Source organism: Peromyscus leucopus, chromosome 13 (genome assembly GCF_004664715.2).
Source record: "Peromyscus leucopus breed LL Stock chromosome 13, UCI_PerLeu_2.1, whole genome shotgun sequence".
Taxonomy (NCBI): Eukaryota; Metazoa; Chordata; class Mammalia; order Rodentia; family Cricetidae; genus Peromyscus; species Peromyscus leucopus.
In genome coordinates this window covers 24,007,153-24,019,373 of record NC_051074.1, presented here as the reverse complement: position 1 = coordinate 24,019,373, position 12,221 = coordinate 24,007,153, and the positions used below count along the sequence as shown (strand labels likewise).

At 44.3% G+C, this 12,221-nt stretch overlaps 1 protein-coding gene and 1 pseudogene across 1 annotated transcript in view; both read left to right on the top strand.

Moving 5' to 3' along the window:
- Positions 1–11,790, top strand: part of Arhgap28 (Rho GTPase activating protein 28) — a 170,702-nt gene extending 158,912 nt beyond the window's left edge. The window contains 2 exon segments of the mRNA XM_028885124.2: positions 5,118–5,182; positions 8,510–11,790. Of these exon segments, the coding sequence (XP_028740957.1) occupies positions 5,118–5,182; positions 8,510–8,592 (148 nt within the window). The 3' untranslated portion in view covers positions 8,593–11,790.
- On the top strand, positions 806–5,099 carry LOC114704089 (annotated as a pseudogene).
- Positions 11,791–12,221: the final 431 nt, after the last annotated feature.

Below are 12,221 nucleotides of genomic sequence, written 5' to 3'. Positions count from 1 at the left end.
AAAATTCTTTAAGATTTATTTTTATCTTTTATTCATGCATATATGTATCTGCCATATGTGAAGGTGCCCACAGAGGTTCTGTTGAGTCCCTGGGGGCTGGAGTTCCAGGCAGTTGTGAGCCACCTAATGTGGGCGCTGGGAATTGAACTCAGTTTACTGGAAGACAGGCAAGCCTTCTTAATGGCTGGGTCCTCTCTCCAGCCCCATAATTCTTCTCTTGATAAGTTATTTTATCAATGAATTTTATCTCTTATTAGGATGAAAAATATGGCAGTTAGTTTTGTCAATGTCTTGATCAATTTCCAGAAGTATCATGTAGGCTCCCTGGACACCATCACTGCCCCTTTTAAAGTCTCCTGTAGGCTCCCTGGACAGCCAATCACTGCCCCTTTTAAAGCCTGCAAGCAGTCATTCCCAGCACCCAGCATCTGAAGGACGCCCACAGCTCTCATCATGTATCTCCAGAAGTGACCACAAAAGAGCATTAGCCATCCTTACAGGAACGCATCCTTGATAGAAACACCTTACCCTACAGTTTTCAAATGACAAGAAGTCATTTAATTTATTAGTTGGAATGTGGGTGTGGTTTGCTTATTTCTAGTGTAATTTGTATATATCCTTAAGCATTTGGAGAAAATTCAAAAGCAGAAGGCTTGTTTGGTCAAGAGAGCTTCCTGCAAAAATGTCCATGCTGTAGAATTCCATTCATTTAATAGCTTTGAGATGACAGATGCTATAAATGGGAGGGTAAGGTCATGATTATGATTGGGGAAGATGGACATGGACATGGCTATAAAGGGGCAACATGAGTGACGCCTGTAGTGTTAGAGCTCTGGTACTGAACTCTGGACTAGGATGAGGGCGGGTTAACAGGCCTCTCTGGCAGTGTGGTGAACTTTCTGCACTGTGAGCACAAGTGTCACTGTGTCTGAATATGCTGGGTAGATTTTGATATCTTGATGGGGCGTTATGTTATAGTTATGCAAAATGTTACCATCGGTGAAATGGGCAAAAAGAATGTGTATTATCTTTCACAGCTATATGTAAAACTGTAATTAGTTCAGTGGCGATAGAAACAGCAGAAGCCAGAAGCAGGCTATGATGGTAAACATTAGACTGCCTTTTCACGTTTTGGGGAGTGGGAGGCATTGGGACTGAAAAGCATGCATTGGCTTCCAGTGAGTTATTTTATTAACCATGAGGGCTGGTCACCTGTTATGTTCATTTTGCAAATCCTTCAAGTTATGTACTTGTGATTCATGAAGTTTATGTGTAGGCAAACACACACACACACACACACACACACACACACACACACACACATAAAAATTGCATTCAACTCCAGCTAAGCAAGACACCCACAGGAGAAGAGGCCAAAGGGAAGAAGGCACTCTAATCCCTGCCCTGTAAAGAAACAGGAGGCCAAAAAGGTGGTGAATCCTCTTTTTGAGACAAGGCCTAAGAACTTTGGCATTGGACATCAGCCCAAAAGAGATCTCACATGCTTCGTCAAATGGCCCCGCTACGTTAGGCTGCAGTGGCAAAGAACAGTCCTCCATAAGTGGCTCAAAGTACCTCCCACCATTAACCAGTTCCCCAGGCCCTGGACCGGCCAACAGCTACCCAGCTGCTTAAGCTTGCCCACAAGTACTGGCCAGAGACGAAGCAGGAGAAGAAAGCTGCTGGCAAAGGGGACGTCCCAACTAAGGGACCACCTGTCCTTCAAGCAGGGGCCAGTACAGTCACAACCTTGGTGGAGAACAAGAAGGCTCAGCTGGTGGTGATTGCCCACGATGTAGACACCACTAAGCTGGTAGCCTTCCTGCCTGCCCTGTGTCGAAAGATGGGGGTCCCCTACGGCATCATCAAGGGAAAGGCCAGGCTGGTCCACAGGAAGACATGCACCACAGTTGCCTTCACACAGGTTAGCTCAGAGGACAAGGGTGTTCTGGCTAAGCTGGTGGAAGCTATTAGGACCAATTACAACCACAGATGTGATGAGATCCGCTGCCACTGGGGAGGCAGCGTCCTGGGTCCTAAATCTGTGGCTCTCGTTGCCAGGCTGGAAAAGGCAAAGGACAGAGAACTGACCAATGAACTGGGTTAAATGAACACTGCTAAGTTGTCTGTACATAAATATAAGTAAAAAAAAATTATCTGAAAAAATTGCATTCAGAAGGAAAAGGAGAGCGGACCAGCTAACAGGAGTCTAAACAAACATGGAACTCTATTGCTGGCCCAGGCATCTTAAAAATACCACAGTTATCATATGTAGATGGCCATATAAAAACTTGAAATCTTATTGTAAGGATGTTGGCATCTGGTAAATTCTTAAGTTATTTAATTAATTTAAAAAAACCCTCAATTAGACCTTTGTGGAAAGAAAATGCTCTGGTCCAGTGAGATGCTTAGTGGGTTAAAGGTGTTTGCTGCCAAACTTGGTGGATGGCCGGAGTTTAATACCCAGGACCCACATATTAGGAAGAGCCCACAGGTTGTCCTCTGACCCCTAGTCATGCACCATGACACATATGGCCCTTCCACAAATAAGTAAATAGTATTTTATAGAGACAATAGTCCTAATAAAAATAAACTAGGCCTGGTGACTGCAGGTGGACTCAAGTCCTCTGACCAGCTTCAGTAGATCCGTAGCTGCCCAACCTCTCCCTTAGAACTGTGAAGACCTCAGCGGAAAAGTTGTAATCTGGAGTAGCCGGAAGTCAATCACAGCACACTCGTGGTGGGAGGAAGAGGCCAGCCCCTTCATGCACATGCCGTGGCACACACTGATAAATACATGTTAAATAGTTGTAAGTTGTAGTAAAAGTTGCCCCTACCCTATCGACTGCTAGACACTCTTCTACCAAACTGTCTCTGTGACTTTGTCTACTCTTGGAGCACATTTCTGGCAAAAATACCAAAACATTCAGTGGAGAAAGAATCGTTTTACAATAAATGAGGCTGCAGTGACTGGACCTCCATAGGCCAGAAAAAAAAAATTAAATCTCATTATTTAAAAATTAATCCAAAATGGACCATGGATTTAAATGTATAATGAGAAATGTGAATACTTTAATAAAATAAAAGGAGAAAATCCTTATGACCCGACGAAGTGATGAGTTTTCTGGTCTTAACCCCAGAAGCATATGAGATAAAATTGAGGTGAGAGCTCATCAAAACTGAAACCTTAAAGAGTGAGGGGGCCTGTGAATAGGGTGAGCAGACAGCTAGAAACAGACAACGAAAGTACTTGCTACTCGACAGTAAGGGCCAAGCAGTGCAGTCTAGTGGTTAGAGCGGGCACAGGCATTTTACAGAGGAGCGTTCTGCCGCTGGGACAGATATCTAAGATGACTTATGGAGACAGAAGGTTTGGATCCCTGTGGAGGTTCCGTTCATGATCAACTGATCCTGTTGCCTTTAGGCCGGTCGGTCACAAAGCAGTCCATCACAAAGGAGACCTGGAGTGGGACAAAACTGCTCACCTGCTGGCCTCGAAGGGGAAAGAGGAAATGTCTGGGGTCACACATTCTCCTCTGAGCGCATGCATCCAGGGGTCTGAACATTTGCACTAGGCGCCTGCCACCCCTCTTGGGGATTTACATGCTTCACACGCTTCACACGCATGAACTTTTGTGGGGCACTCCAAACCCAGTAGTAGCAGAAACATATAGATGACATTTGACCAAAGGGAAAAGATGGATGAAAAATACCTGCATGGAAAGATGTTGAGCATTAGCCACTAAGGAAATGCAAATTAAAACCACAATGGCATATCATGGCATACCCATGAGGATTCTAAAGTGATATACAGCAACACCAAATACTGCAAAGACACAGAGGAGCTGTGAGATAATCACCCATTATCTGTGTGGGCAATATTAAATAGTTCAGCAACACCATAAAGTAGTTTGGAAGTTTGTTATGAAATTAAATATCAATGTGGCCTTAGCATCCATACTCCTGGGCAGTCATCCTCCAAATTTGAAGACATCACCAACATAACCCAGAACAGCTTTGTTGAATCAAAGCCAGATAAACCCTAGAAATCTTTCAATGGGTAAAATGAAACCATGCTGGATCCCACGATACTCTACAGCAACAAGAAATGAAAGGACTTGCCCAGGTCTCTAGGGATTCATGCAGAGGGGGACAAAAGCCAGTACCTAGAGCTTCCTCACTGTGCTCCCTGTTTGTATTGTACTGGGAAATAAGGAACTTACAGGAATGCAGACTGGGTAACACTTGTTTGCCAGGTATGGGGGATCGGGCTCAGGTGTAGAGAGGACAGGATGGTACAGGTGGATAGAACAGGGCAGCAGTGGCCGTCCTGGGGGATGATGAAATGGATGCTTTGCCTGAGTCAGTGTCAACATTCTCTTCATGAATTCACATTGCAGCTTCACAAGACGCTGCTGTTGGTAGGGACTATGAAGGGTACGTAGGGTCTGCATGTACTATTTCTAAAATTGACATCCAAACCTACAGTTACCTCAAAGATTACTTCACTGAAAATAAAAAGACTAAGAACGGAGGAGGGCCAAGCACCCTCCCTCTCCTCCACAGAGTTGCAGACTGTTCTTGAATCGCCATGATTGACACGGACCTTTTGAATTCCCTTATCCTTCTAAACTTGGAATAGAAAAACCGAATTGGGCGATTGCTTTCTCTGACTTCTTTTTATTGTATGACAGACTAGGAAAGAAATCACCATTAGGTAATTTAGGTGGTTTTTAGAGCACTAAGGAAGCTTAGAGCTGAAACACGGACTGAAGAGGGAATGCATTCTAAGTCAGCAAACAGAAATGAGCTTGGCTCCTTTGGGATGGAGAGAGTTGTGGCCAGTGACAGGGCAGCGTTACACAGGTAGCCGCCGCGTACCTGCGTATCACCGCTCTCTCCAGCGGCGCCAATGAGAACTGCTTCTCTGTTGCCATGGGCCACTGAGCATCCCATTGGCTGGGAACTGTCTCAGCCTGTGTGGACCTCAGTTCTTGTTGCTGTTGTCGTGACTCGGGTCATAAAAGCGTGTAGGGCTTTTCGTCAAGATGGAATGACTTGTCAGTATTCACCGTGGGTCCCGAAGGAACCCTCAACTGTTGCCCTCTCTTTTTCAGTCATAGTTCATCTGAATGTATGAAGATGCAGAGCCAAAGGTTATATGAAGTTGGTGGAAACATAGGTAAGCATCATCAACCATTTCCAGTCCCATATTCCATGACACATTGCTATTGTCATAGGGGTGGGTTTTTTTTTTTTCCCACACATTTTCTAGATAAAAATCAGCAAGTGTCTAGGGGCTTTATAGTTTCACATAAAAGCAGTTTCATGATTTTTCTCCAATATTCTCAAAATTGAAGTGAGGTAAAGGCTTGGGGGCCTTTTCAATGTGACACTTAAGGTCAAAAACCGCCTCTTGCTGGACTTACAAAACAGACCGGATCTTAGTGCTTGCAGTGCATGGCTCCCTGGCTCACAGCCCAAGGTCATTCTGTTTCCCAGTGCATGTGCACAGGTCAAGGGCGATTCCTTGTGTCTTTGTCTGTGTCTTCTGTGGCTGACATGTCCCTGTGGTCTCTTTTATTTGTGGACAGTGTTTTTCTGATCTCTTCAGGGATGTCCTTTCAGGGCCTTGCTCTACCTGTGCCTCAGTTTACCCCTGCACCATAACCTTTTCCCTCCATCAAGCCCACCTAAAATGATTTTCTTTTCTTTTTTTGGGGGGGGGGATTCGAGGCAGGGTTTCCTGTGTATCTTTTCACCTTCCCTGGAACTCACTCTGTAGCCCAGGCTGGCCTTGAACTCACAGAGATCTGCCTGGCTCTGCCTCCCAAGTGATGGGATTAAACATGTGCGCCACTACCGCCCGGCCATTAAAATGATTTCCAAAGCACCAGGGAACCTTGGGACTGTGATACAGACTGAAAAGGGCATGCACTCAATTCTCACAACACAAGAATGAAACGTGGCTTCTCTTAAATGGAGAGACTTCTGGTCACTGACAGGGCAGTATTAAGCAGTCGGCCAAGTCAACACCACCACCTGCCTCATGCCGTGCACAGCTATGCTAGCAATCTCAGCACTACAGAAGTTAGAATTCTGGAGGATCATGAGTTTCAGAGCACCTTGGGAAATACGGTGAGCTGTAGTCAGACACTTTTCTCTGCCCCGCCCCAGTCCCGAGGTCCTGTAGCCACTTATAAAATAAATACACAGAGACTTATATTAATTACAAACTGTTTGGCATTACCGGTCTGCTGACATGTTCCTCCTTGGGCTGCGGGGCCGGCGTCTGCCCTGACTCCGCCCTCTTCTCTCTGTATCTCTCTTGGATTTCCCGCCTGGCTCTTAACCTGCCATACCATAGGCCAAAACAGCTTCTTTATTAACCAACAGTAGCAACACATATTCACAGCATTCAGAAAGACCATCCCACGGCACTGAGCTTGTGTCTCAAATACTAAAAAAAAAAAAAAAGCCAATTCTGTCCTCAAGTCCCTTTGCTCCACTTCACAACACACCTTCCGTCAGCTCTCTCTTACATTTCTTCTTCCAGTTTCTTCTCTCTTGAGACCACTCTAGTCCCAGCATCCAGTGTTCTCCTCAGCATCTCACCAGAACCATCCTCTCTCCAGGACACCAGAGAGAGCACACTGAAATGCTGCCACTGCCTTTGTCTTAGTTACTGCCTGGCTTGTTCATTCCTGTCTGAATCACACATGTCTCCATTTGCTGCTGAGGACAGCGTGCATTTCTGAGCTCCCTCCTGCTTTTCCGGGTGTCTGTTGCTTCTTGGCTCTCGTAGGTGTAATCCTTGGAAGCCTGGGTCGGTACACACACCTTCCTGGGTGAACTCAACAGTCCCATGGCTGTCAGTTCAGCTGCCTGCTAGTGTTCCTCGGACTGGCCTCCCAGCCTACCCTCTGGATCCTGCCCCTGTGCGCGCAGTCACCTGGCACACTGCTGGGCGTTTCACATGGGCAGACTTCTAGGATGCTCTTGTTCCAGATGCCCTCACCTCCTCCTTGACTCTTCATGACTTTGCTGATACGCCACCCTCTTGGCGATGTCTTCCTACACCATACATGCTCCGCGCTTTGTTTTCCCCTAATATCCTATCATTAAGACTTACTTTATAGTGCACATATTTACTTACAGTCTAAGTACCCACAGGAGAAGTTTCTGAGACGGGAACAGTGCCTGTTACTTCCATAGAAATCAACAAAATGTCCATTCTTTTTTCGCTTTTAAAATTTTTTTGAGATTATAATTACGTCATTTCCCCATTCCTTTCCTCCCTCCATACCCTTTCATAACACTTCTCCTTTCTCTCTTTCAAATTCATCGCCTCCTTTTTTCTACTATTATTACACGAATATATGTATGTACAGATATATACCTAAATATAACCTGCTCAGTCTACATAGTGTTACTTGTATGTATGTTTTCAGGACTGCCCATTAAGTGTTGGTTATCAAATTGGTATGATCTTCCTTGGGGAGGACTACTTCTCTCAATAAGCATTCCTTAGTTGCCTGAAGTTGTGTTGAGACCTTGTGGTCTTTACCCCATGAACTTTACCTATCTATTTTGTTATCTTCGTTCAGCTCATGTTTAGGCAGCCATGTTGGCCATATTTTATGGATATAGCTCCTGACATTACTGGGAGTTACAGTCTCACACGAGACTCCATGACCCCCTGGCTCTTACAAACTTTCTGCCCTGGCTTCCACAGTATTCCCTGAGCCTTGGGCATGGGAGTTGTATCCACTGGGGCTGAGCTCTACAACTCTGCATTGTGATTGGCTGATGTTTTCTGTATTGGTCTCTATCTGTTGCAGAGAGAAATGTCCTTGATAAGGGGTGAGGACTATCTTACCTGTGGATATAAGGACAAATTTTATAGATTGTTGCTAGGGATTATGCTGGTTTAGTAAGGTGGTGGTTGTAGCTTCTCCTCCATGATCTGTTAGCTAGGTTTCCAGTACCAGCAGTGATTTCCGTCTTGCTGAGCAGAGAGCCACTGGTTACGGCTAAGCCGTGTGTGCCGCTAGTGCATCCTTAGGGCTACCGTTCCATGCTGGCTGTTGTTTTCAGTCGTCAGTGGTGTTTTGATGTTTGGTGTTGCTGTTTGCATTCCAGTGGCAGTTTGCGTTTTAATAATTAGGGCTTCCTATTTCTTTCCACAATATCTCTGCTATGCTTATTCTTCTCTAGACATATAATTCAAGGTTTGGCTTGTCACACATTTCCCGTTTGTTCCTTTCCTGTGTTTTTAATTTTTTTAATATCCCTTGCTTATTTGCTCTAGACCCTTTATCTTGCCTTACAAAGGCACACTACCACACCACCACACCTGACCCTTCCTTCCCTTTATCTTGCCTTACAAAGGCACACTACCACACCACCACACCTGACCCTTCCTTCCTCCCTTCCTTTTAATGTAGATTCTGGGGATAGAACTCATGTCCTTGTGCTGATTGGCTTGAGCTTTTTCTCTTTCTTTTAGGACAACACTGTTTGGATCCTGATGCATATATATTGGATGTGTATCATGTTAATCCTCATGCAGAATGGGTGATTAAGCCCTAGCCACGTCTTTGAAATATGCCCAAGATGCCTCTTGCCTTGTATTATATGCCAAGAAGATCCTGCATTTGTGGGGAAAACCACACTGCCCTGAGGTGTTTGCTCCTGTAATCCTGGTTCTCCTGGAGGGGCAGAATTGCCAGCTCTGTCATTATGAACTACAGAGGAGGAGCTGGTTCACACTGAGCTGAACTTAATCACAGTTCCTTGGTAAGAAGGTGTGACCCAGAAGAAAGGCCAACACTACTCACTATGGAGCTATGAGGCAGAAATAGACCTGGCCCTGTTCCTGGGAATAGGCAGCACTTCTGATGTGAAACATACAATATTTATGCTCTCACTGCTCCTCGTTTGGAAGGCCTTCAGTCTAAAGACAGCTGTGCACCGTGTCATTCTGTGCGTCATGCACTAAGAGGACTTGGTAGCACCCTGGTGCAAAGGAACTTTCCCTGTCTGTTGAGTGTTGAGATGGTGTTTTATGGTTCCTTCCCTCGTGAGCACAGATCCTCATTGTAAATCCCAGTCTGTGTTTCCAGAGCCTCCTTTGTAGTCCACAGTCACGGCATCTCTTCTCTCTTTTCACAGTTGTGGTGCTCAGTGAATAAATCGCCTTTCATGTGTCAGCATAGATTTCCTTTGCAGATCAAACACTTTTTTTAAAAAAACATTTCACAACTGCAGTCAGTTCTGCAGCCCCAACTCAAAAACGACAGACATGCATTTGCCCATAAAGTGCTGAAAAATGCCATTAGATGCAGAATTGATAAGTTGCAAAAGTGCATCTGCTTTTTGATCATTAACCAAACCAGAGACGTGGGTCAGCACTGTGGATTAGCACTGGGCTATGGAAGCTGGAGACCACCTCACTGTCCGCATCTTGCGCAACTGTCATCTAGATCTGCAGTGGGGAACGTTCGGTCCTCGTGTTTCTAATAGGAACAAATCTGCAGTGTACCGAGGGACAGGACCGCTCTGCCTTCTGGAGACTGAAGATGGAGGCTCGTTTATCCCAGCTCTGCTTCATCTTCCACTGACCGGGAGTTTGATGAACTCACAGCAGTTCCAACCTTTCAGACCCAAGTGCCAGTGCAAGCAAAATTGACTTGCAAATGCTAAAGAACTGTTTCCTTACCTGCGTACCCCATGTCCAGATCTAATGTGAGGTTACTGCAAATGCATGTGCAGAAGAGATCTCACATGTTGTGTTGTGAAACAAAACATTCTGAACTCGAGCAGTCAGACCATCCTGTTGTAGAAGCGGAGCGATCTGTACAGTCAACGTGCAGATCATTTTCCTTCTGACCTTCAGGACTTTGTTATACTCTTCTAGAAACACAAAAGCCAGTTTGTTTGATCTATTTATGAATTTCTAGTTCCTTTCTCTGAAAAGCCACTAAGAGCCAAATATGCACTGCAGAGATTTGTCTGTGTCCCAGTGTTTGACCAGTCTCAAGGCTGCCCAGTGGGCCTATGAGTGTGTGCAATGAGTATATTATCATTTTGTGGTGCAAGCAGCGAGTGAGCATATCACTGTACGGCTGCTGGAGGCCAGGATGTCATTGGAAGAACCCTGCCTACACATAGAAGCCATTCTTCTAGAGTATCTCTGTGGTTCTGTAAAGACGTGGGCATGGTCCTGTGTTCCTTTGCATTAGAAGCATCCAATTCTGTTGTATTTATATAGGAATTGTACAGATCTGTTCATTTACTTTTCTTTTCCAGAGTTTTCATTTCATTTGCCTGAAGACACATTAGAATTCATGCATTAGCTTTGGTCACAATCTCCGACAAGCAGCTAGTCCATGGCAGGTAGCGCAGAGCAAGACTCTGCATTTTGTGCAAAGTCTTGGCTGAATCAGTAACTTGAAATTAATCATTGTAGTTTATTCAGGAACATGGCAACTTTCAAATAACTATTGTACAGAAGGCAGTGTCAACATCAAGGTCAACATTGGCTACAACATTTTGTTCTTATTCAGTTGACTAGAGAAGTTTTAGTCGACATGCAAACTAATGTTTGTGTGCTTAAGGAATTTCTATTACTGATTTTATTCTGAAAGAATAAACCTTCAATTAAATTTAAAGTGCCTGTCATCTGGGTATTGAAAGAACTTTGGCCTTATTAAGAGTTGGTTTTCAAAAGTCCAGTAGCCAACCTGTTAGAACAAATGGGGTGTTTGCCAACAAAAGAGAGGCCAGATACATGGTCAATAAATGAAATTCTTACTGGCTTCTCATCCATCAAGTGCTTTTGATACACAAGTAGGAAAATAATATCATTTGGGAAAGTATTAAAGGAAATGACTTGTAGGAACACACATTCAGAAGATTCCTACAATTGCCTCATTTCCCCACCATTCTCCCTAAGAGGGTCCTGTTCTATGCAACCCAGCTGGGAGATGGTTCTTCCGGCCAGTGGTCTTTGGAGGAACTGGAATACTGATTCCTTACAATGTATATGTGCAGTATAAACTACCTCACCAGCCTTTCTTGGGAAAAAGAATCAAATGGACTTTAACATGTTGTTGTGTTGTTCAACTGTCCCTGGGTCTTACTTAAGTTGCGCAGTTATCTTTTAGTGTATGTTTTGATAATATGCCATTCACGATATAAAATAGTGTTAGCAATGCCCTGGGGCGTGCTCTGAGGGAGTCCCTGTGGGTCCTGTAGTGATCGTCTCGTGTTTCTAACCATGTGGGGACACAGGTTGTCAGGACGTGTTTGTCATCTCGTCTGGCAGAGTTTCCCGCTACTGTCTCTGTTTCCTCTGAGAAGCCAGGAGACGGAATGTCCCTCTCCTGAGCAGTTGTGTGTTAACTCTTTTCCACATGTGTGGCTGACTTGCCTGAAAAGACTGTACATTAGGGGATAGAATACTCCCCTTGACAGGCATTTTCAATTATTTTCCATAAATATGTCACTTAATAAAAAGTAATATGACATGGGATTGAAGTGTTTCTTTCAAACACATCACTGTTTTACACACTCTCATCTCATTTGAAAATACCGTCTTTCAAGCATTTCTTATCTTCTAAAACTTGGCAGTTTAATTAGGAAAAAAAATCATATATCCATGGAAATGCCAAGATGGTATGTTTTCTCCTCAAAGTTAGAATATTGAGTCTTTTGTTCCATCAGCTTTTATTAAATAGGATGTGGCATTGACTTTTATCCATAAAAATAAAGAGACAAAAACTAAAATTACTGTTACCAGACTCCTTGCATCCGTGTGCACAGTGCTGGTAGAAGATGGGCGTTTAAATGCGTGTGTCTGAGCCAGCCCTGACAAGGTCCTGTCATCACAGTGAAGGGTGACTGGGGAGGGAGATTGGGGGATAGCACCCACCACCTCATAACCTTCGCTGGCGTCAGTTCTTGCCTAGGCAGGATTTCAGCCACATATGATAGGACAACTTTTACATATGTATGAAACTTCCCATAAATACAAAAAAAATATTTCGACAAAGTTCAATAAATGTTCTTTCTTTTAAAAAAATGTCAACCTTTTACTGTATATTCTAAGCAAAAGGCAAAAGCAATAAGAGTAAAAAGGAGAGCGGGGTTCAGCGATTCACGTGTTTGCTGTGACCATGTGCAAGCATGTGGACCTGAGTCTGTAGCAACCACATCGA